Raw genomic sequence first — 24,984 nt, 5'->3', positions numbered from 1 at the left:
CTAACGATGATGATAAATTAATAACAATAAATAATAAATTTCTGATGCTAATGATTCAGATAGGGCACTGGAGAGAGACACAGCAGACCTAGACTCCATGGCCCACTGTGTGAACTGGGGTAAGTCACTTCACAGCTACTTGCCTCAGTTTACCCAGCAGTAAAGTGGGGATAACGATACCCCCTTTGTAAACAACTTTGGTTTACATTTTAATTTAAGTTGACAGATGAAAAGCTGGACGTTACGGCAACAATAGCGTGAAAGGCTGCCGGCGGGAAACGCCACCGAGTGATGTGGGACACGTGGAACTTTGGGTCTAAAATGAGTGACCCCCCCGCCCCTTTTTAATCCAGGGACGCAGAGGTACGTCAACCCTGAGCCAAGCCCTTGTGGCCTGGACCTGGCTCAGCCCATATCCACTCCAGCCTGCCTATATGCAGCCCCAAGACTCAAAGCTGGTGCAGGGTTAGCCAACTAAGGTTCCCAGGGCCTCTATCTAACCCCAGCCCAGCCTGCCTCTAATGTCCCATGCTCTGCCCTTACGGGGCCCTCACAACCCACATTTAGCTCGGCCCGTGCCTGGTTCCCAGAGCCCGTATCTAGCCCCAGCCCAGCCTGGCTCTTGTCCCCAGTCCGTGCCTGGATCTCAGAGCTTAGCCAAAGCCCGGACTGGGACTGGGGCCCTGTGCCCGGCCCAGGATCTCAGGGGCTTGTGTCCAGCCTCAGCCCGTGCCTGGCCCTTGGGGCTCGCGCCCGGCCCGGCCCGGATCTGGGGCCCTGGCCCCGCCCACCCCCCGTGCCCGGCCCCGGCCCCGGCCCCCACGCGCCCGCCCTCAGCCCAGCACGTGCCGGGCCCTCGCGCCCCGCCCGGCTCCTGTCACTGCCGCGGTCCCCAGCCCGCCAAGCCCCGCCCCCTTCCCACAGAGCGGGCGGCAGCGCTCCGGGGGGAGGCTGGAGCGCGGGGCGGGGCGCTGCACCCCTTAAAGGAGAGGAGGAGGCTGGGCAAGGCAGACCCCTGAGGGGTGGGTCCCTTTTAAGGGGGGCGCGGGGCTGGTTGCGGAGCTTTTTTCAAAGGGAGACGAAGCGGGCGGACAGAACGGGGCGCTGGGGTCCCTTTCAGCGGCAGGCGAGGACTGTGTCGGCGGCTCCTTTAAGACGCGGGCGGTGCGGCGCGTCCCCTTTAAGGTTGCCGGGGTGACGGCTCGCAGTGAGAGCGAGGCGCATTGACGTCAGGCGGGCAGGCGATTGGCTGAGGTAGCTGGTTTCCGGTGGGATCTGCCGCCGCCGAGATCGCCACCGAGGCCGGAGGCCGGAGTCCGGGTCGGGGGGAGGGGGGTGAGAGAGGCCGAGGGAACCGCCCGGACCCCGCGGTGAGTGAGGGCCCCCGGGTCCCGCCCCAGGGAGAGGCCGCTGCCCCCCCCCCCCCGGGGAGCACGTCCGGAGCGGCCTGGCTCCGTGGGCGAGCAGGCAGGACACGGGAGGGGATGCCGGGGGGAGAGAGGCTCGGAGTGTCGGCGAGGCAGCGCGCTGTGGCCGAGGAAGGCCCCGGGGGAGGGCAGGGCACTGATGGGGGCGGGGAAGGCCCCCGGAGGGGGAAGGGGGCAGTGGTGGCGGGGCGATCTCGGGGCTCGGGGGGGGGGGAGGAGGAGGGTAGAGCAGTGGGGAGGGGGAGGAGGGCAGGGTGGCGGTGGGGCACCCGGGCGGAGGGCAGGCCCGTGGGGCTGGGAATAGTCTAGTGGAGGTACGGCGCTATGGCTTTGTCTGGGAGCCTGAGAATTGCGGGGGGTTTGCTGTGCTGGCGGGGTGGGGGGGGGGAGTCTTCCCCCCCCCACGCACACGTGCAGAAAGAGGAGGTGAATCCTGCCTTACCTGATCCCTGGGAGAGGGGCTTGGCAGGGTTACCTTTTCCACCTGTGTGGCAGGGACCCCACGTTGGCGTAATTTGAAGGGAGATTCCTTTATGTGCTGCACCAATCCCAGTCAATAAACCACAGATCTCCACTTTATTTGAAAGTGGAGCATAAGCTTTCGTGAGCTACCGCTCACTTGAAGTGAGCGGTAGCTCACGAAAGCTTATGCTCTAATAAATGGTTTCAGAGTAGCAGCCGTGTTAGTCTGTATTCGCAAAAAGAAAAGGAGTACTTGTGGCACCTTTGTTAGTCTCTAAGGTGCCACAAGTCCTCCTTTTCTTTTTGCTCTAATAAATGTGTTAGTCTCTAAGGTGCCACAAGTCCTCCTTTTCTTTTTGCGAATACAAACTAACACGGCTGCTACTCTGAAACCTGTCATTATTTGAAAGCGAGAAGGTATTATAGGAAAATGTTTAGCTTTTCAGGGTTCACATTGGATGCTTCAATAAAACATTAAAAAATCCATCCCCTTTCTTAAAAGGATTTTGCAAAGGTTTTCAATGAGGTACTTACTTACAATTTTGCTTATTTCAGACTTTCTCCTTCAGACTGTTGCTTTTTATTAATCCAAAACTAATCTCACAATGAGGGCATCTCCCTTACAATGGGATGAGGCTAACGTTTCAGTTGCTGTTTGGGGGTGGGGTTCCCTCACCCCATGTGAGGAGCTTATTTTGTGGTTTGAATATATTCTGGGGTTGTTCTTCACATCAGGGCTCCACTGTAGAGGCTTATATTTTGGCACTGGAGATTTAACTAAAAATTAGAGATGGGAACAAGGTCCAAAATTTGGATCACGATTTGTAACTCCCTGAAGTATGGCATTGTTTGGGTTCTCGTAGTAAAATTATTGCAATTGTGTATGGTGGCTTTTTTAATAAAAAGCTTTATTGTTACAAAATGTAGAAAGTTCAATGGAAAAAAGTAGGGCTGGTTTGCTTGCTTGATATGAATTCTATTGGCATTGTTTTTTCACAGTAGTGTCTTTGAGCCACTAGCAAATCATGTTTGCTGTCTATCAGCATGATGCTTTTTCCATAGACTCTAATTTGCGGGCTGTCATGGAGCCACAAAAGTTACTCTTGGACATTTAATTAAGCTACTTATTGACCTTCAGCATGCAAGTTGTCAAAACAAAAGGGGTAACTGTAGAACTTTCGGTTTCAGAGTAGCAGCCGTGTTAGTCTGTATTCGCAAAAAAGAAAAGGAGTACTTGTGGCACCTTAGAGACTAACAAATTTATTAGAGCATAAGCTTTCGTGAGCTACAGCTCACTTCATAAATTTGTTAGTCTCTAAGGTGCCACAAGTACTCCTTTTCTTTTTTTGTAGAACTTTCGGGCAACCTTTCCTCAGTGTAAAGCATGTGTGAGTTGTATAAACATCACAATGTGTCTGCTTCTCTACATACTTTTGTTGAGATAAGTGACAAGAATGCAACCTGGTTGAAGTGTTGTCTGTGTGGAATTAACTTTAGTCCTCCTATAATCTCTAGTAGCACATTTCAAAGGAGCATAGTAATGTTCTATTGACGATATTGCTGTGTATGCTATGTTTGTCAATCTTGTGCCTAAATAAAAAAGCATGTGTAATAGGACTGTAGCACTTGAATTTTTCAGTGACTCTTCAGATATTAAATATGCAACTTATTTTCTGTCTACCTTTCTTTCCTCCCAAAAGCAGATATTGGGATCAACACACTTCATTGTAAATTCTCTACATATCCACAGCTGTCCCTACTTTCTGTGCCCCAGGTAACTTTCTTTACATGGTGTTGTGTTTATTTTTAATGTAGCCTTTGAAAATGCTCTCTTAAACATATTTTTACTTTTCTCTGTTTAACCTTTTTTGAGAGCAACTTGAATAAACAAAAATTGGTTAAAGTAACACTTATGGAAATTTTCATGCACTGGAAGTTGTGCTACTAATAAATCCTATTAGGATCCTGCATTATATGTAATGTTTTGAAATCTAATAGTTCTAATTACTGTGAACATACTTCAGAATTAGTGTTTGTCTAAATGTCACCCCATTTTAGTCAACTTGAAGTGGAGCATCTCCACTGGGCAAACATCTGTATTTCCATGTCTTCTATTAGCTGTTAATGGCTACAACTAACAGGGAGCTGACTTTTGCTGTTACCTTAACAAGTTTCACCATACTTCAGATATTTTTAAAACTTCTCTCTGTGGTGTGAGAGGGACCTCACTGGGGCAGGAAATCTGGGGTATAATTGACAGCCTATGCCCATATGACTCCATATCTTTTAGAGGGCTAGGGATGCTGAGTTTCATTCAGCAGGGGAGCGGGGGGGAGGGCAGTGGAAAACCTCCGTTTCTGTTTGGCCTATGGGAATTTCTCTAGAGCAACCTAAGGTTCCCGCTTCCTCCCAGATGCCAAGTACATCACCTCTCTGCACTGCTGGCCAGAGCACAGACTTGGGAATTGAACATTTATTTTAATTACTAGCCCTGCAGATACATTAGGTTTTGTTTTGTTTTGTTTTTTTTTTTTTAAGCAAGATCACTGCAACAAAAGTTAATGTTAAGCACAGCTAGGGAGCACGTCAACTGGATCATCTTAATTCTACATGTAGTTCATATAACTTTTTTTTTTTTCCCTTAAACAGCAGCAATGGCAGCCTCTAGCAGCAACACCAGTGAGGAGGAGCGTAGCCTCAGAGAATGTGAACTCTATGTCCAAAAACACAACATCCAGCAGCTTCTGAAGGACTGCATTGTACAGCTATGTACAGTCCGACCCGAGAGACCCATGGGATTCCTCAGGGAATATTTTGAAAGATTGGAGAAGGTAAAAATAAGTCTGGAGCAGGGGGGAGAATGCAACAGCCTGAATTTATTTACAGTCTCTCTTAGTTACTTAAAATAAAGACTGAGATTCAGATTTGACCAATATTTTTTTATTAGTTTGTTTGAAACTGAAGCAAAGTATTTGTTTGGAAAAGAAAGTGGTTTTTTCTATAGCTAAATGCCAGTTGCTCACTAGTGAAAAGCATCCCTATGGCAACCAAAAGTATGCACATATGATGGGGAGAGAGAGAGGCTAGTAAGGAAACGGATTCAAGTTAGCTACTGAAAATAAAATCTGTCAGTTTGGTACTGGGGTCAATAGGTAGGACGTATGGCCTGACTTATGATGACTTAAATGATTAAATTTATTTTTATGTACAGCCTTGAAGTATTTTAGTGATGGCCATTCAACTTTTATATTGAGGCCAACTAATTTTCTAGAGTGAGTCGTAGGTATAATATTGATGGGAGGGGGGGAATAGTAATCCTAGCTAGTTCATTGAGCACTAACATTTGGTGGCTTTCCTCTTGTACTTCAACTGAGACTTGTACCCACATTTCAAATAGGTAAACTTGTCTTTGCTCTGTTATGAATTTGTGTTTCTGTTAAATGGCTGGTACATTCTGTCCCAGAGGTGAGCTAAGTGATTCTTGCACACACCTTGTGTAAAGTACTCTGGAATCCTTGTGCATGGAAAGTACTCTGTAAATATGATCTCACATTCCAGTGCCCACTTTGGCAACTAAGACTAGCCCTATTGAGTGATTCATTATTTAATATACCTATTTCTTATATCTGAGCATCTTTACAATAGCATTTTCATGTAAGGTGTGATTCAGGGCAAAACTTGGTGTAACTGATCTTTTCTACCAGCATATTCATATCTAGTACTTTTCTGTTGCCTATTACTGTCTGTGATATTCTGCATCTGCAAACCAGTAGTCTTTGGTTAGTACTGTGATGGCTATTGCTGTCACATCAGATTATATTCAGTTGCAGACACTTTTCTCATTATTTGCATTCTGTAAATCCATGTATGTTTTTCGCCTTATTTTAATTTACTTTTGCTAATAGTTTTCCCCTCTGTACTTCAATCTGTAGAAGAGTGTCAAACAGCATACTGTGGCATCTGCCTTATGATTCTATCATACAGACCACTATTTAGTTATTGAATCCATCTGTGAATGCTGCAGATTTTAATACAAACTCTGCTTTTGGGCATGACATCTGAAGGAAAAACCTCCATTGTTTTGTGGCCAATAACTGGGATAATCTTATGTCCAACTTCCTACATTTTTAATCTGAACATGTAGTTGCATCTTCAAGAACGGTCTCCATATAATGCCATTAGTAAACTACCCAACTCCTATAAAGTCCACTGATTGTCAGTGTGGGGTTTGAGTTACTCTAATCACAAGTAGATTCCTAAATTCTGCATTTCAACACTTTTTTTTTTTTGTGTAACTGTTTTGAATATTGCAAAATAATTACCTTATTGCATTTAGTTCAGTCTATCGCTAGAATAACTACTGGGATGTGAAAGGGGAAGAAACAAATGTTTCTGTGTAATCAGCTAACATGCAGCGAATGCAATATTTAATCTGGCAAAAGAAGCTCAAATTCCTTTAGTAAGACAACAGGTCCTGCTACCTCAGTATTTAAGTGTATGTATTTGTCCATGTTAAAATAATTCAAGAAGGTTTTTTTGTTTTAAATGTAGTAAATTGTATTCACTCTATTGAGTCCAAACCTATAAGAAGGTTGAAAATAATAGTAGTTCAATATTTACATTTCCCCTAAATGGCTTTTTGTAAATTTCAGTGAAGGTCCTTTAGTATTATCAAAGATAGATCGCCATATATAATGTTAACTGACTCTAGTGCAATCATTTTATTTATTTAATTCTAGATCAAAATATATCTATAATCTCAAATGAAAGCATGATATGAATTTAAACACTTTGCTTGTCTTGAAGTCCATTTTTATATGCAGACTTGTACTTTTTTTTTGTTTTTCAAATACTCCTCTTTAACTAGTTTCATCCATTCTAAACTTGGCCTTAGTCTAACCAGGTGTCATAATGCCTAAATAGCTATCAAATAACAGAGCATCAAAGTTTTAGTCTAGCACAGGATGTCCTCTGACATCTGTGGCTGAAGAGCACAAGTGCTAAGCACTATTATTAATCACCTCCAACTTCTGGGTGAGTGAAGAGATTTGCAAAGGAATGTGGCCTTCCGATGCATCTAAGGTCAAGATGCATCTCTGACAAAATAGAACTATCTGATATATCCTGTAACCCTGTTAAATGGGGGGGCAGATAGAGGCTGCTGTGGCAATACGGACAAAAAACATACTAGTAAGAAACATTACTTTAAAAATTGAGGCTAAATATATAGCTGAAATAAATATCAGTGTTCAGCTCTTCCTTTCTGTAGTTACAGATTTCTGATTACCTCTTCCACATGATGTATCTCTAACCGTGATTCATTTTATGGCTTAAATTTAACTTCCATCTGTTTGAAAAAATCAGTTTTGAAACTTCTACCTAGATATTTTTTTTTATTTATTTATTTATTTATTTTTAAAAATTCCTGCGTCCAACTTATTTACCGGAATTCAAGCCTTTCTTCCTCCTCTAAAAAGTATTTTGGTGAAGAATGCTTCTATATGAACCAAACTACTACACTTAAAATAAAATGTCTATGTAGTTAATGTGTGGCACACTATAACCTTTTGTGTGTGTGTGTGTTCTACTATGCAAACATGTGACTTAACCCCAGTGAAGAATAAGTTAATAGCTACACAATACTATGCCTGGCCTCATACTCTGGCTTATGGGCTGAAGAAGCTTAGTGTAGATAATGCATAGATCACTACTACAGTCCATTAGGCAATTGTTCAAAATTGGGCATAACCGTCCATGGGGATAAGTACACTTTAAAAAAAAAAAATACTGTCAATATAGAACTGTGATACAAAAAAGATTTAAATTGTCCAGTTCCCCTGTGCTGTGCCATGGTCTCCCCCCAACACACTTCCATTCTTAGGAATTGAAGGGCACTTGCCACAGTGAATGTCTTATGTGCAGAACACAGGCACAATGGGGTTATTTCCCTTAAATTCACGTTGCTGTTGTGAATTTAAGGGAGATCTTTTAACATTGCTAAATGCTAAAACAAGGATAGTTTAATGCTAACTTTTTTATTTCTTGGATGTCTAGAGTAGCCTGCTGATTTGCTGGCATCCATTAGAAGTACAAATTGCACAGAAGCAACTGAGACTACTGAGTCCCTTAATGAGATTTGGGTTCAGAAGTATTTAAAAATCTAACTGTGCAGTCCGATAGTTCTGCAAGTGAAAGAATACTTCTTATAACGGCTGATACAAAATATTAGTTTTGTCCCTAGATAGAACTCTACCTTCCAAATACTGTGTATATAAATGTGTACACATTTATACAGACTCGTATTACATTTTCTAGATATTTGGTCAGGTTACACTTTCTTTAAATGTAAATTTAACTGTCAGATGTTCTTTGCTTGACTGTCCACAGTAAATTGCTCTAAATTTTCTCTAATGCCATCATTTTTTGTGTGAACTGATTGAAAGCTTCAGTTAAGACCCCAGTCCTAGAAGCTGTCAGAGCAGCTTGCAAGATCTGGATCCAAGTCAGCAAATAACACCTTAGCACAGGCTTAATGAGTAAGTTGCCTTCATTGATAAAATTGTCTTCCTTTTTTGAGGAGTGTGACATCCCAGTAATTATATGGTTATTCTCTGGCCAGTCCCCATGCAAAATGTTTGTCCAATATCTAGCTGCAATATATAGCATATATAAACTGGGGGGAAAAGTGGAATTTTTATGTTATCACAAATCTCGATTCGATTGTAAGTACTCTGGGGCAAGCACTGCCATTTACTGAGTTTGTACAGGGCCTAGTACAATGGCTCTCTTCTCTACAGTAGCACCTAAAGGTCTCAACCAGTATAAATGACTTAACACCTGAAACTATAAAAGGGATGCTAATGAAAATACTGCTTCTGTCTGGTATAACATCTTTGATCACTGAAAGAGAGTAATTTAGCAAAATATATTTCTACCTCTTCAGTTTTATTTAGTAAATTTTGAAAACATTTTGTGTATAGTTAGTTTCACTGTATCCCCTGTATAATAAGTCAGTTACCATATATATATATGTGTGTGTGTGTGTGTGTGTGTGTGTGTGTGTGTGTGTATATATATTTGTTTTTTGGACCTTTCACGTGGGAGAGAAATATTTTTAAAAAAGAGAATATGAATGTTAAATGACAAGATTTGGAAGGGTAACTTGGGGTGGACTGTGTATTACTTGAAAGTACTCCTAACTCTAAACTTACTAGACCTCAAGTTGTGTTCCTCTTGATATGTCTATAGTATTGGAACAAATAGAGTGAACCTTGCTTCATGGATAAATATAATTTTAAAACAACTTTCTACATATATTCTGAATGTGTGTGGTGCAGCCATCCTTGGAAGTGGGGTGTGGAAATTGAGTGAATGTTTGCAGATGTTGTCTTATATATGCTGTAGAAAGGATGCTGTCAAATATTGTAGTTTAAACCCAACCCTTATGTCATTGAACTATTTTTAACAAAATCTGAGTGTAATGGACTCTTCCCTAAAAATAGAAAGAAATAAGTTTAAATATCCCCTGCTCTTTGAAACATCATACACTATTTAATTCCTGCATGAGAAGCAGGAAGTGAAACTGACTAAACAGACCAGTGGAGTTTCTTTGGCCAGCTCAGAAGTATAAAATGAAAACTTGCTGTAATGTTTATCTGCTTTTTCTTTCCAAAGCACTTTGGTTATACATGGCATTTAAGTGGCATTGCATGTACATCCGGAGTGGAGGAGTGCCCAGGGAGGGGAGCGTTTGGTCAAGGACGTTGGATCAGAGCCTGCAATTAAAAGTGCCCTGGGATCCAGCCACAGCAGATAGTTCCTCAGCTTTTAAGGTCTTATCCCAAAGTCCTATACCAAAATGCTTGGAAAACTTAGCTGAAGCTGTCATGATTTTAAATACTTTGGTTCCATTTTTGGTTCTAGCAATATCAAATCTGCTACTTAATCCGTTGTCTACACTGCAGCTAGCAGTGTGATTGTTGCAGCACTGGTGTTGGCTTGAACTAGCCACGTGGGTGCAGATCCAGGACATCAGGCAGGCTTGGACTCTCTCAGCTAGCCTGAGCCACTGCCAGTGCAGCAACGTCAACACTGCTATTTTTGGTACACTACCTCGGCTCAAGCTAGTGCAAGTCTGTCTACCTGCACTGGGAATAGCACCTCCTAGCTGCAGTGTAGACATACCCCGAGTTAGTTCCTTCAGTGCATATAGAGGAACCAGTATTCTGGGTGACAGTCTAGCTAGATTTAACTTTATTTCAGTTCTAATAGTCTAGTGTGTCTCTCACTCATTCAACTTGACAAGTGATCAGTATGGAAAATATATAACTCTTATAAAAGTTAACAGATCTGTGGCTTGGAATGTAAACTAATGGCTGGATTTATGAACACTAACATCCATCCAATAGCTCATTTATGTTTGTTAAAATATAACCTAAGGTTATTAAATACCTACCTGGTCAATGACTTGACCTTGTTTTCTATCTGCTTCTGTAACATGGTTTTCTGAGTAATTGCTCTTCTGTCTTTAAAAGCCAACCCCCCCCCCCCCCAATCTCAGTTCAGGGGAAACTACTGGGCTCACTTGTTGAATACATCCTATGAAAGCAGCAGCACTTACAGTGGAGTTCCTCCATTGTGTGTTGGTTATGTCATAAGAGTGGGGTGAAAGTGCTTGTTTGTTTTAATAAGGGAAATAGACATTTGACTGACTCTTGTCTGTTATGCTACTTTAAAACACAGCAGCCTTAGTGTTATAGAAGTATCTACCCATCTGCCACACTATGAGATGAATATGAGAGGAATCTCTTGCGTTGGCAGACTGAACTGGAATATGATCTGTAACTAAATTTTTACCCTTGGATTATGTGACACGGAAACATTTCCTTCCTGTTTAGGAGGAAGCAAAACAGTTGTTGAATCAACAGAAATCTGGGTCACGCTCAGACTCGCGTGAGGATGAAATCTCCCCTCCTCCACCTATGAACCCTGTGGTTAAGGGCCGAAGAAGGCGTGGGGCCATCAGTGCAGAAGTCTACACGGAAGAGGATGCTGCATCTTATGTTAGAAAGGTGGCCTACACTTCAACCATTCCCAAACCCCTGCAAATCTAAGCTTTGATCAAATATACACCTCTCTATTATCCGGGGGCCATATTGCTGTCCTCTGTGAAAATCCCCATTTGTTGCCCCAGTGGTGTTACACAAATGCATAGCAAACCACTGCTGCTTTATGCATCATTTCTGGATAGTGCCCAGATGGTGTGGCCTTGCTAACCCACATGGTAGGTCTACAAAGCAGTCATGCCAAGCCATGCATGTTGTTTACTCTGGACTGGAGCCTGTGATGCATGGTAACAAGGCTTTGGTTTCACTTGAGCCATTCCCACTTCTGGACAAATCGCATCCTCTTCTTGTTCCACGGTCTCACTCCATAAAATCTTTGGATATGTTTCCTCTTGTTTCTTGTCTCTGGCAGAATTTCAGTACAGTGCGCTATTATGGTGGAGCAGCTTTCTTCCATCTTTTATGGGTACATTACTACATTTATAATCAGAGTGCTTTGGTTTTGATTATGCTCTAGGTTATTCCTAAAGATTACAAGACTATGGCTGCTTTGGCTAAAGCAATTGAGAAGAATGTGCTATTTGCCCATCTTGATGATAACGAAAGAAGGTAGGAGCTAATCTCTTAATCTGGCTCTGCTTTGCTATCACTATGATTTCACTGTAGCTTTTTTAAAACTTTTAGTGTTTTAAAGAACAAACGTTTTAAACAAATCACAACACGCAAAACTGAACAGCTTTATAGGGGCAGACAGTCCAGTCACCCAATAACCGGAGAGGTTCTGAAGAATCTCTCTCAAATGTCAGTACTAACACATGTGCATATAACAGGCAACCAAACTGTTAACTTTGAAATCTCTTCCAGTGACATCTTTGATGCTATGTTCCCAGTCACCTATATTGCAGGCGAGACTGTCATACAGCAAGGTAAGTGACAATGTTTGCATTGATAGCTAAACAATTTGCAGGTTGTGAGAAGATTCTGGATCTATGGGTTTGTTGTTCTGCTCTTATGGCTGTAAGAACACTTGTTGCATTTGGTAGACCTGGCTTGCTTTTTATATGAACCACCACTTACATTGGGGAAAAGGAGAGTAGAGCCACTGCAGGTAGTCTGTCTGTATCAGTGGCTTGAAAACTGTTTTGATGGTTCTGTAGTAGAGCATACTAGGTGAATTTACTGGGGAGAGGTAATGCTGCTGCTCTGTTTCACAACAGCAGGTGTCCCTTTTACAGGTAGGATGAGGAAATGTGTCTGTGGTGACATTTTTCCCAGCATAAAATAGGCAATGTGTGTGCGTTGTTTTTTTTTTTTTTTTTTTTTTTTTTTTTAGAGCCTCTCTGAGGCATCTTCTGGCAGATCTGGTACCAAGGGTTAATATATAAACCCCCAAAGTGCCTTTTTAATATTCCTTTGCCATTTTATAAAACATGAATCACTTTACAGCTTGTATGGTAGGGTTTTTTCTTTTTCTTTTTCTTTTTTTTTTTTTTCAACTGAATTTTGTATTTCCCCCCACCCCTTATCTTTAGGTGATGAAGGAGATAACTTCTACGTGGTCGATCAAGGAGAAATGGATGTAAGCTTTAATAATGGCTGAGATTTTAATGGTATTAACTGAGAATGTATCTATCCCTTGCAGAAATACTGGTAATATCTTGAGGCCTTTCTTTATGTGGAAATGAGAAATTATTTTTTCTCTGGCTGAACTGTTCTGTTTTCCATTCTTTTGGGATATTCCTTTAGAACAGGATCCTTCTCGAGAGCTTATTTTGCATGTTACTCTTTGCTCCTTTGGAGCAGCTCTGTGGATGTGACTGCCCAGCTGTGCAGAATATGAACACATCCTATATTGTATGACTCCAAATGAACAGTTTGGATGCTGACAAAATGTTTCATGCTGTATGAGCACAAACAAAAGGAGAGGGAGTATACCAGGGGTAATCAATGATTTACTTATTTATTGTCAAGGTCCAACTTTCTTGATCATGTTTGCATTGCTAATGCAAGGTCCAGACTCCAGAGACACAAATAACCGTAGTCCTGATAATAAGTAAATACACTTTTGCAGTCTGTTCAAAAGCATCTGGCTGCAGCCCACCTATTGACTATCCCTGGAGTAAACTCCTGTAGTTGAGGCACAGGACTAGTAAAGACAGACTTGGGTTTTATTCCAATTTTTGCCATAAACTCTTGTGATCTTTTCTGTTTCCCCAGCTATAAAATTGAGCTCATACTTCACAGGTCTATCAAGTTCTGAGATTTAAGTTCATACATCCTTGGATGAAAAATGGAATATACCAACAAAGAATTATTATGATAGTACATACAAAGACAGTCCTTTTCCCCCCAAGTCTTTGAAATCTCAGTACAACCTGGAAATGGTGCCAAATTGCTGATTAAATCTCCAGTCTTTCAGGGTGATCTAAATTAGAATATTTCCCTTTGTAATATAGTCTAAAACATAGCGCAGAGTAAGAGGAACTTTTAAAGTATCTTTGTGGCCAGTTGTTAGCCCTTGTTGACCAATGCATATTTCCTTTCAGGTATATGTGAACAACGAGTGGGCAACCAATGTTGGTGAAGGTGGCAGCTTTGGAGAACTTGCCCTGATCTATGGAACACCCAGAGCAGCAACTGTCAAAGCAAAAACAAATGTGAAATTGTGGGGTATTGACCGAGACAGCTATAGAAGAATCCTTATGGCAAGTTTTTTTTAATGTATGGGTTGTGCAGTTAATTCAAGGTAGCATATTTACTAAACAGAAATGTGTTTTTGTGACCTTGAGTGATCATTCCAGTTACTCCTGGTTACTAGGGCCTCTGTCTGCATTGTACTGCAGAGGGACTCATATCTTGGATAAAAAGAAACTCAGACTCTTTTAGGTCATGACTAGTAACCATGCTGTCATTTACACAGATTTTGTGTATGTCTGTCAAGAATGGGAGGGAAAGATTGAGTCTTGTTAGGCCAAGACAAATCTAAAATTACAAATGCTGTGTTTGATTATTGTGGTATCTGTGCTTATATTTAATCTGCTTTAACAGTGTGATTGCTCTTATTGGACTTTGATTCTCCTACCCTCTGTCTTAGCCTGTCACTTTGCTGGTCTGTGTTTAAATAGTCATAAGTGACCTAAAGTCAACCGTGTAGCCTAGAATCAACATGAGGCTGATCCAGCAGTCTTGACTCATGCCAGTTGTCCCTTATACTCTAGCATTATTACTCACATGAGTAAGGGTTGCAGTATTGTGCTATAAATTATGTAAAGCATGCATCATAATGGATATGGACAAATATATAATAGAATTTTTTTTGTTTAGTGTTTAGGGAGAGTATATTGTGCAAGCCTTTGCCTGAGTGCCTTCTGAGAGGTGCTGAGCGCGCTCAGATCTCACTGAAGTTAATGAGATTTGAAGGCATTGGCATTTTGCAAATATGGGCCCTTAAAACAGAATATATTAAGTCTTGTTTAATTGGGTGGCCTTTTTTGTGGCTTACCTTTAACTTTCCTTTAAAACTACTAAAAAATATGAGTAGAAAATAAAAGCTTATCTTGGTGTTTGCCTGGATTTTTTTTTTTTTTTTTTTTTTTTTTTTTTTTTTTTTACAGGGCAGTACATTGAGAAAGAGAAAGATGTATGAAGAATTCCTTAGTAAAGTATCTATATTGGGTGAGTGAGACAGTTTCACTTTAACATTTGATGTAATGGGAGATTGTAATGAGGTGGATACCCAATTAGACCTCTCTCGTGGTAATCTGTTAAAACTAATTACATAGTGTGTGCTGCTTTTTTTTTTTGTGCATAATTCTAAAGCAATGTGTACACTACCACTTAGGTTGGTGTAATTTATATTGCTCAGGGTGTAAATAAGCCACCCTCTTTCTCCAAGCTACATAAATTTCACCAACCTAAGTGCCAGTGTGGACAGTGTTATCAGCAGAAGAACTTCTCTTGCCTACATTGCTGCTGCTGTTGAGTGGATTATTTAGATTGAGGGGAGAGCTCTCTCCCATTGGCTTACAGCAGCTCTCTAGTATAGCCGCTCTAAGATCTCTAGTGTAGCCATAGTTTAAGATTATTATAATTAAGGTCTTGATTTTTACAAATGTGTATTACCAGAGTAGTTTTTTGAGAGTGGGAACAGAGTATGCTTCACGCAGTATAAAGACTTTGACTGTTGACTTTGTTTAGAATCTCTGGACAAGTGGGAGCGTCTCACTGTAGCTGATGCCTTGGAACCGGTACAATTTGAGGATGGACAGAAAATCGTAGTGCAGGGAGAACCAGGAGACGAGTTCTTCATTATCTTAGAGGTAAGTGAAAGTTACTTCTACTTAGTATGTTGAGTTACACAAAACTAAACATCCGGTACTAAGAATTTATTTTATTCTCCTTGTGTCTGTGTAAAACTCTCTGAGGAGAATGACGTGACTAAAACTTACTTTTGGGTGCCCAGGCAAGGTGAATGTAAACTTGCTCTGCTGTTTTTTTACAAATGGCACTTCCAAGAGAGTGAGGTAGCTCATCTAGCCCATAAATCAACCCACTCAAGTACCTGTTAGCTGAGGGAATTGGAAATCCTGGATATCCTCTTTTGGTGGTTGTAAAACTATTCTGGTCCTATACCTGAAAGTAGCTGTAGGTGTTCTGATATGTGCTATAGTGCATCTCTAGATAAGCAAGCATCTCCAGAAACTGTCTTGCTAGTTTCATAATATATGAACCACAGTATTTCTAATGACCTATATATTTTTTTTTTTTTTCCTGTGTGTGTTAAAGTTATCTTGATGATAGTATCATACTACAGGGACACAGCACCCTCTCAGACCTGCACTATTTCCCTAATTTTTCTGAATACAGAGGAACAGAACAGGTGGTGGCCAGTAATGTTTCTTGTTACTGGTTCCATTATCTCTTGAGTGTTTCCTGCTAATCAAATTATAAGATGCCTGTAAAGTAACACAAGATGGTAGGAATTCTATGATGCATGTAAGTACCATCCTAAGGGGATTTAAAGGAGAGACCCGGAGGACTGTTTTAATATGAATGGATAGTGAAATATATGTGAAGTGTATAATGGGGCTTTTAATGGATAAAACACTTCCTGTATGACACACTGCACTGAGGCTGAGTTCCTGTGGAAGTTAAGATATTTCAAATGATACTGGCAATCTCCTTTTGCTAATAACCGATTTATTAAAGGGCACCGCTGCAGTGTTACAGCGGAGGTCGGAGAACGAAGAATTTGTTGAAGTGGGCAGACTGGCACCTTCCGATTATTTTGGTGAGTTACATTGCTGCAGGTATAATTGGCTGCACTGTTGTCACTGTGTGTCTCCATAGCTGGGTGATGTATCTCTTACTGTGGGTTAAGAGGGTGATAGTGGCAGGATGGATTTGGTTATTTTGCCAATTGTTTGAGAATATCTGTTTTGTTTTGTTTAACTTCTGTAACTACATTGACGATCCGTTGAGTACTATGTAAATGACTAAAAGCTTAAAAGTCCGTGTATTGTGGAAATGTGGCACCATCTCCTTTAGTTCCAAGGTCTCAACCATCTTCCATTATGAAGACCACTTTAGCCTCTGTATTTTTAGCTTAAAAATTGATTATTCTGAAAGTTTTCAGATACATTGATAACAAAGGAAAATATTTAGTTGGATAGAATATAACATTTATTGATTTATGGAAAAATATGTAAATTGTTCAGCTTCAAGTGAAGTCTTTCATGTACATACACACTCTTCAGAAGGGCTTTAATGGTATATGTTGCATCCATTAAGGGTTGTGATGAAATATACATTTCTTTATATTTTGTGGGTAATATTGGATGTTCTTAACTGTCAGTATTTTGCTTTTTGGAGGGACACTAAGTTGATCGTGGTGATTTTTATGTTGACTTTTTTTTGGATCCAGCACTCTTTAAATAATGTAGTGTATAGTTTTGATTATGTCTGTGTGTTTGCTTTATTTTTAACTCCTCTGCTGAGGTTTAAAAAAATATATCTTGGAATGTCTTCAGAACAATGCAAAAAGTGCACAGGCCTTCTCTCCCTCTCCCTTCCTTTTGTGCAGAAGCCTGCCTATGGCATATTCAGTTTTTCAGCTTTGCTGATACTTTAATTAGCATATAGCCTCTTGCAGAGCCTGAAGAATGTGCAGGGAGCTCAGGCAGATGCATGAAACTGGAAGTGCAACTTACTATCCCCCCCAAAAAAAAAAATAAATAAATTGAGGTTGACTATATGCAAAGTAATTGGGGGGGAAAATGAATATTTCCTCAAACTTTTCACTTTAGTATTTCTGGGGGTTACTGTTGCTACACATAGGTACAGAATGTTCTGATGGAAATATAACTGCCAAGTTGAACATGTCTCCGTTCTAGGTGTTTAGGATTTGTGATAGGTAACCATGTTACTTAGTAACTGTAACAGGTTTTTGAAACAAAGCTTTTTGACTGTGGTTTTTCTTATTGGGAAGTCTCTAGCTTCCCATTTATGGGATCTCCATTAGCCAAAGCATATCTAAACTAAGGGAACTGTTATCTCTCAAATTAGTAGTTATATATTTCAGATCTGGTTCTATTCAAATGGTGCTTTGTTGGTTTTTTACATTAAAAAGATGTCCTTGGATACCAGGTCCTACAATCCTTATGTTTTCGTAAGATAGTCATTTCTACAACATGTTAATAACTATGCAGGTGCTTTACTGTAAACAGGTTTTTGTTAACCACTCATTCACTAGAAAAATGACTTGGACCTCCTATGAATTGTGAAACCTGTACAAATAGACAATGCAGCAAACTGTCCTTAACACCCAGAGTATCCCCAATTTTTTTCCCGAATAAAAGTCTACCTTCATAGAAGACATTATTCTTGAAGCAGCTGACTTGACAATCCCTTGAATAGTTTCTAAACACTGATTTCATTTTTAATACAACTCTATTCACAGACCTTTCTGATCCGTGCTAAAAACCCGGCGTTCTCTTCTCTGCACTCTTGTAGCAATTGTAAATAGTGTGGTAGCTACAGTTCTCTTAACCGTGTTCTCACTTTCTGTCATCCCAGGTGAAATAGCTCTATTGATGAACCGTCCTCGTGCTGCCACAGTCGTTGCTCGTGGCCCTTTGAAATGTGTAAAGCTTGACCGACCCCGATTTGAGCGTGTCCTGGGTCCGTGCTCGGATATTCTCAAACGAAACATCCAGCAGTACAACAGCTTTGTATCCCTGTCTGTCTGAAATTTTGCTCCCTCTCAAATACATGCTTCACGAATGCAGACTGCTTTATTCCCTTGTGCAGAGCCACACTGCCACTGGCATTTGCAGCTTCCTGTCTGTTTAAAGAAAAATTGCTTTATCAAAGCACCATTTTTATTTTAGAGCCTTAGTTCTGTGCTCTCTGTCCCGTTAAATAAATAGAAAGAGGTCTATGGAGACCTTTGCTGTTACTGCTTCTCTCTATGCAATGTCTAGTGTCCGACTTGGGCCATTGCTGACTTGCTTTTTGATGAAGAGATCTCCTGGCACCAAGCTAATTGCCATAGAGTCAGGATGTAACAGTGGAAAATTTTTTTTTACAGATTGTTCATATTTTTAGGCTGTGGTCCTAATCTACTGTCTTTTTCAAAAGAGAACTGCCCTTATAATTGAGCTTCTCTCGATTTAAATTTTCTGGGTACTGTAATCCTCAATTCAATCCTGAGGCATCAGCTGCTAGTACAGCCACAGTTGGAAATTAGCAGTCACTCTATACCCTTGTCTACTGGTTCAAGATTGCTTGGTTATGTTTCGTCAGGTTTCACGTAAAAGCTTTTAAAGTTTATAGTTCTGGTCAACTGCTGCAGATATTAGTTCCCTGACTCTCACTGCAACTGATCTTTGCCTGTCTTGTTGTCAGCTGTGGATTCACCCCTCTAGATTGTTCCTGTTCCTAACCTCAAAAGCCAAACTTTGGGTTAAACACTTAACTTCAGTCACTTGTCGTTAGACTGGCACAAGAATTGTACAACTACCCAGCTAGTGCCAAATAGTAATGTTTGTGCTCTGGATGCAGTGCAGGAATTGGAAGCGTACATTTTGTTTTGCCCTGTAACTTTTGCTTGCTACTTATTTCACAGTTGACTCTGTCCTTCAAAAGATTCTTTGCTCAGTTAACTCCTAGGTACCCGGGAAACTAATTTTGCCTGTTCACAACAGCATCAGATGCAGGGTGGAGCAGCTAGCCCAATGAGATGAATGGTGATGCTGTGGAGAATGTGAGGCAGAAAAAGTGAATGTCTTGGTTATTCCTGCTACTCAGTTGTTTTAAATAATATATGTTTTTAAACCAGCCGAAAGCTATTTTATCTTTTTAGTTTTTCATTTTAAAGTTAGTCCGAACACAAATACTGCATCCTCTGTTTCCTGCCCAGCTTTTCAGATTCACGTGAGAAAATATTTTACATATTTTTGGAACCTGTTGCCGAGTCTTAAATGTATTTCAGTATTTACCAGCTTTGTGTTGTATTGTTCTGTGCATACCAATATTACCCAACAAATTTGACTGAATTCCACAGTTCAATAATGTAGGCAACTTAAGGCTTCCTTTAAACTGTAATTTATATGAACTAGAGTAGGGTTGTATTTGGGAGTGACAGCAAGCATTTTTGCATTCATTATGCAACTGTTTCTAATGATGGATCCCTTTTTTCCTTTCTGAGATAATTGAACTTGGTAGACTACTTTCCAGGCTTGTAGACATTTTTTAAATGTCTGCTCATCAGACATAAATACAAAGTTGAGAGTATCGGATCTTTGCGGTTTTAGGGATATTTTAGAGTCCACAAACTCCCTATGATGGAATTAATTGTAAAAGGATTATGTTGTGTGAACTGTGTTTTCCCCCCCCCCCCCCCCCACAAAAAAAAGATCTTTTGAGTGGAGGATTCCTACCAGTGCTCTACAGGAGTAAACTAGTTTTACAAAACTATTTTCTTCAGTTTTCACCCTAGCTAGGTTTTTTCTTACATTTTTAGTTACTTTGAAGCTTGATTTGATCCTTGTTGAAGCGCCAAAAAAACAAACACACACACACCTATGTAAACTAGTTAGAGCTCCACAAAAAATGCACATTTTTTTATATAAGGCTTTCTAATCAAGTTTCACTATTGCATCGTTTTAGCTTGCTGTTTACTCCCTTTTGTAGTTTTACCTACAAGATTTTAAGATAACTCGGCTAAGTCTGAGTTAAATATTAATCACAGTTATAGCTTTACCTTTGTGTGCAATTTAAATATGTTTGAAACCACAGTTTGGCATAGTTTTGCCTTAGCTAACATTCAGGGCTTTAGAAGTAATCTCTTGCTAGGCCACCTTTAGCAAAGTTATGAAGTCTACTGCCCTAGAGAGCTATAGTCAACCAGAGGACCATTTTTGTATTGTTATCTGACTATATAAGTCTGATGTACTGTATGTGCTAATATATTATTATTCCTTTTGTTATAGATTGTCCTAATGGCAGGTAAAGCAATAAAAATGATTTAAATTCTTAAATGCAATCTGTCTTTTTTTTTTTTTTTCCTCCCCTTGTATCTTATTTTACTGTGGTGTTCAAGGATGAATTGTTGTTGTAGGAAGCAAAGTAGCTTAATGCATTAGCTTTTTACGGCTGCGGACTTGAGTTCAAATCACAGCTTAGCTCACAAATGAGAATTCCCTTCACAGCGCTTACCTTGTGGTCTGTTTTTATAGTTAGCAAAGCTGTTCCTCTTGGACACATAACATCTTGCTTTTTTGGAGCCTTGACCATTCTCAGTTGTCTGACTAGCATCTGTTCACACGTATTTGGTGCACACAACAGCCAATAGACTAAATGCTTCTAAAATTTGCATCTTGTGCCTCTTCTCTCTTCCCCTAATCTAGCTATTACAGACCTCACTTTACCCCATTCAGGATAACAAACTGTTGACCTGGTCTCCATTATTGGAGCTCATAAGCGTCTCTAAATTGTCCACTCTAGTTTCCTACGTGACCTGAATGGAAACTTTTGTCTATATGGGGACTCTATGTGCGTGTCTTGCTGGGCACATGAAAAGAAATAAGAAAGGTGGGTGTGATTCTTAACTCACGCCTGCTGATGTAAAGTAGGAGTAACATCATTGACAGCTAGAGACTCACTAGAGGTGAGAGGAAAATCTGCCCTGATGTGTTCAGCATCCGGGATCGGTGGAGGTGGCTTCTGGGTAGTCAGCCAGGGTGTTCCTGGCTATTTTCCTTGGTAAAATCAGCAGCTGATTGGAAGCCTCAGAGCACATTTAAGAGCAAGGGATCGAACCGAATTCCTTTTGATACATTTGCTAGTAACAGGTATTCCTTTTTTTTTTTAAATTGAACAATGCCTGGATTTGGCCAATTTTTTGCAGTGCACTAAAGTCACCAGTAGAGGGAGATCTAACTTTGGGAATATCAAGTCATATGTTGAAATAACTACACTACATTGCAAACTAAATCTCTCAAGTCCTTTCATTTTAACCGATTCTCTGCTGTACTAGAATCAGTGTAAAAGGGGCAGGAGGGAGAACCCCCACCAGTATGCAGAGCTCTTTTGAGCACTGATTTGAAAATAGAGAACTAGTTAACTGCTTTATATAGAGTTGCTTTGGTAGAAAAGCTCAAAGTGTAAATGCTTGATGGAATCAAGACTCAAGCCAGGCACTTATTCTTTGGTTTCTTTATTACATTAAAATATTGGAGGAAGCTTTAATAAAAGACAAAACAAATCAAACTTCCTCAGACAGAAAAACTGGGGATCTGTCTTGCTTCCCCACTCTGGGTTAGCAAAGATTTACCACTTACAATTGCCACAGAATCACTGAGAAGATGTTAGCTTTGCCAAAACACAACTCTGATTACTCCAACTGATAATTGCAGTCTGCTGTGGACCTGTTATAGTATGTTGACATACAGCCAATTTAAAAATCATTCTGGAGTTGGGGAAGTTTAAAGTACAGTCCCATGGGGAGGGTGGTAGGTGGGATGGGGACAGACTTGATTAAGCTAGAGTTGAGGTTAATCTTTATTTTGTACCTGTTATCATGACTGAAAACTCACCGACTTAAAATAGCAAATTTCAACTAGCAACAGAACTAATGCTGAGGCAGCTTGCTGAAAGCTGGTTAAAAACTCTAGTTGAAATCCATGTGTCTTGTTTGTAAAGGCTTAATGCATCAAATGCAATCTGAGTCAAATTCTCAGCTGACAGGTGTCAAATGTTCTGTCAAGCACACCGCAGAATACAGTGGTGGTGTTAATTTGGCACAAATCACTGGAAAAAACACTCATGTTCTCAACTGCTTCCATTAGGTTACCAAAAAGCTCAGCTCCATCATTCTGAACGCTTAAAAAATGGAACCGGTTGGTAAAGATTCAATTAGCAAACTATTCTTAAGCCTCACCCTCAGGAGGCAAGGGGAAGAGGACAGCTTATCTAAGGCTTTTTGAGGAGCTGGCATGTTTTGTTTTGGTCTCCAGTTCCTATGATGCTTTTTGAAATCTGCAGAGGTGCTAGAGAGAATGAAGGATGAATCTGTTGCGAGCTTCCATTGTGTTCTGATGAACTGCTTAACAATTACTTAAATAAATGTTGGTTTTTAAAGCTGTTCTGTGCCTACATTAACCTGAGAGAACTCCCCTTGCTTAGCAGCCCAGTTCTCAAGGCAGTCATGCTCTTAGCTGAGTGGATTTAACAGTGCTGCATCTTTGTCAAGCTCTTTCTTTTGCAGAGCTGCACTGCTGGGGCCTAAATACTATGAATGCTAAATTGCCTCTTCTTTACAACCCACAGCATGATTCCTCTTCCTCCCCCCATAACACCAGCTGAAAAACTCAAATATTTGGCTCTGTGATGTGGGCCTTGTGACACACAGCTCACCTGGAGCTGCTTGTCATTTTACCCAAGGCTGATGGTGTTTCTGATTGCATGAATAGTAGACAGGTGGTGCTGAGCTGGCCTCATGTGCTGTCTTGACTTTAAAGGGTCAGATGCTGCCCTAGCTTGCAGTGATGAAGGCCACTTTTACTCAAGTGTATGAACTCTCACAGAACCTGGCTGTGCTAAGCACATTTTCCTTTCAGCATTGCTTTATTCAAGCCTCATTCTTGGATCCAGTTTGGGGTGTCAAGGACAGGAAGTGGCTCCCATGCAGGTACAGCAAGCCAATGCCCAGGCTCTTCCCCTGCAGCTACAGAGCAGATGAGTGTGTGCTGCTCCACAGAGGGACAGCAGCTCATGGAATGAGTCTAGTGGTCAGGCCCTGGCCTGCAAATGTACTTGGCAAAAATTTACCCCATGCACTGAAGCTTGAGTGGAACAGTCTTGCTGGGCACAGTCACCATAAAAGCCAAGTAAGAATCTAAGCCCTTCCAAAGAGCTTCCCCCCCTCAATCCAACAGGCTTGTGTTGCTGAAAATTATCAGCAATTAAAGTTCATCTGCTGGCTCCCAGGGGCTCTTCCCTGCCCCCCAAAGAATTTAAAGCTCTAGCTGGTTGGCATCACTCTGTCAAACAAGGGCAGCTGCTTGGTGTCATTGGCCACAACCTTGTCTTCTCCATGTGCGTCTATGCATTTCCTCACTGTCTTCAGGATGAGCCACAACCGTCTGTCCAAAGCCAAGAGATGAGGTTCAGTGAGGACAGGTGCAAGATGATCCAGCAGGAGGGATTCCCTCATGACATCACTGAGCTGGTACTCAGGCAGGACCAGGAGCTGCAGGTGTAGTAATGTTGTCCTCTTTATTCTGGGAAAACAAGGACTCTGATCAGACACTTTTTTACACCAACTTTTTGTATCCACCCAGTACTAAGCTGCTGTGTCAGCCCAACAATCTGCCAGTGGGCGACGGCGAGAATGTGTTTTAATTTTTGTTACAGTATTTTTGACAAAGTGGTGTTTTGATGGAAGTGAAGAACACTCTGTTCCTTTAAAATGTAACAGAACAGTAGGGATGATACGTTTGTGTGGCTACATGAGATTTGAGCCGAGAACCTCTAGGCATTTTACCAACCAGGAGACGCCCTGCAAGGTAGCCAAGTACTGGTTTCAGTCTTCTCTCTGCTTAGCTTTAGATTTTTGTTGAGCTAGGACAAGGGCCCTCTTTTGTTATAGAGCTATAAAAATACTGAGGGCACTTTGTAAGTGATAGTAACAGCAATATCTTGGACTAGAGCATATCTTGACCTATGTGTATAAATACCTTAACCTGAATCTAGCAGGCTCTTTAGTCTAATAGACAAAGGCAGAACGGGAAGCTGAAGTTAGGAAAAAACTCAAAGGGGAAATAAGATGTTAATGTTTAATGGTGAAGGGGACTGAACTTTGGTGCAGCTGGCTAAGGGATCTGGTAGCTTCTCCATTAGAGTCTAGAAGGATGTCCTTTTTAAAAATAAAAAAACAAGAGTCAGTCTCAGCTGGGTTAAACTGAGACTGAAATCTGTGGATTTTCCTCTATCTTGAGGATATGGCCTATGCTCTAGTGGAACCATAAGTTCTTGGGCTTCATGCAGGAATGAGTGGGTGAAATTCTCTGGCCTGCATTCTGCAGGAAATCGGACTAGATGATCAGAAGGAAGCATTCTGGCCCTAAGAGGTATGACTATCACTTTTGTGCTTTCCTAGTGAGCCATTTTATTCTCTTTAATAAAATAGAAAGCACAATGGGTATGTATCCGTGCAGGTGCTTGAGTTGCTCTCTTACTCTATGATGCAATTAGCTGGCTCCTGGAAGGTGCAGGGGGTAGGTCTTGTACCCACTACATTTTACAAAGGAACCAAATTAAAAATGCCAACTGGCTGATGGAGTTGTGAAGATATTGCAGGTTTGGCCAACTGGTGAGGAGTAATAGAAATTCATGGGAAGGATTTACTGAAATCCTGACTGTAAATTAAAAGATTGTTAGGTGTGAATAGCTGCTTTTAACTTTCGACCTGGCTAATGTAAGTGCATGAAGAGACCATGCAATTAGCATCCCAGGGCTTAGAGGCAGTA

At 41.0% G+C, this 24,984-nt stretch overlaps 2 protein-coding genes across 8 annotated transcripts in view; one reads left to right on the top strand and one right to left on the bottom strand.

Annotated features, from left to right (window-relative positions):
* Positions 1-231: 231 nt before the first annotated feature.
* Positions 232-20,493, top strand: PRKAR1A (protein kinase cAMP-dependent type I regulatory subunit alpha). 5 transcript variants are annotated; one of them, XM_043496393.1, is made up of 12 exons: positions 232-363; positions 3,590-3,663; positions 4,539-4,720; positions 10,787-10,960; positions 11,472-11,563; positions 11,819-11,880; positions 12,487-12,533; positions 13,501-13,659; positions 14,569-14,629; positions 15,152-15,273; positions 16,163-16,244; positions 18,029-20,493. In XM_043496393.1, the coding sequence occupies exons 3-12, from the start codon at positions 4,544-4,546 to the stop codon at positions 18,199-18,201; spliced, it is 1,149 nt and encodes a 382-aa protein (XP_043352328.1). In that variant the 5' UTR covers positions 232-363; positions 3,590-3,663; positions 4,539-4,543; the 3' UTR covers positions 18,202-20,493. The 5 variants fall into 5 exon arrangements, with proteins under 5 accessions (XP_043352328.1, XP_038227093.1, XP_038227092.1 ...); XM_038371165.2 differs by lacking the exon at positions 232-363 and adding an exon at positions 1,064-1,254 and having other exon boundaries at positions 3,593-3,663; XM_038371164.2 differs by lacking the exon at positions 232-363 and adding an exon at positions 1,070-1,370.
* Positions 20,494-22,670: 2,177 nt separating this feature from the next.
* Positions 22,671-24,984, bottom strand: part of FAM20A (FAM20A golgi associated secretory pathway pseudokinase) — a 42,133-nt gene continuing 39,819 nt past the window's right edge. For all 3 annotated transcript variants that reach the window (XM_043496389.1, XM_038371162.2, XM_038371161.2), the window contains one exon: positions 22,671-23,736. In XM_043496389.1, coding sequence (XP_043352324.1) covers positions 23,478-23,736 — 259 coding nt within the window. In that variant the 3' untranslated portion in view covers positions 22,671-23,477. The remainder of the gene's footprint in view (positions 23,737-24,984) is intronic.

Source organism: Dermochelys coriacea, chromosome 14, assembly GCF_009764565.3.
Source record: "Dermochelys coriacea isolate rDerCor1 chromosome 14, rDerCor1.pri.v4, whole genome shotgun sequence".
In the NCBI taxonomy this organism is placed as follows: Eukaryota; Metazoa; Chordata; order Testudines; family Dermochelyidae; genus Dermochelys; species Dermochelys coriacea.
This window is presented reverse-complemented; position numbering and strand designations above follow the sequence as displayed.

Excerpts from the sequence above, each read along its gene's own strand:
- PRKAR1A (XM_043496393.1), top strand. The coding sequence starts at position 4,544 with ATGGCAGCCTCTAGCAGCAACACCAGTGAGGAGGAGCGTAGCCTCAGA. Across the intron at positions 14,630-15,151 it reads TAGTAAAGTATCTATATTGG|AATCTCTGGACAAGTGGGAG; the intron begins GTGAGTGAGACA and ends GACTTTGTTTAG. Across the intron at positions 16,245-18,028 it reads GGCACCTTCCGATTATTTTG|GTGAAATAGCTCTATTGATG; the intron begins GTGAGTTACATT and ends CTGTCATCCCAG.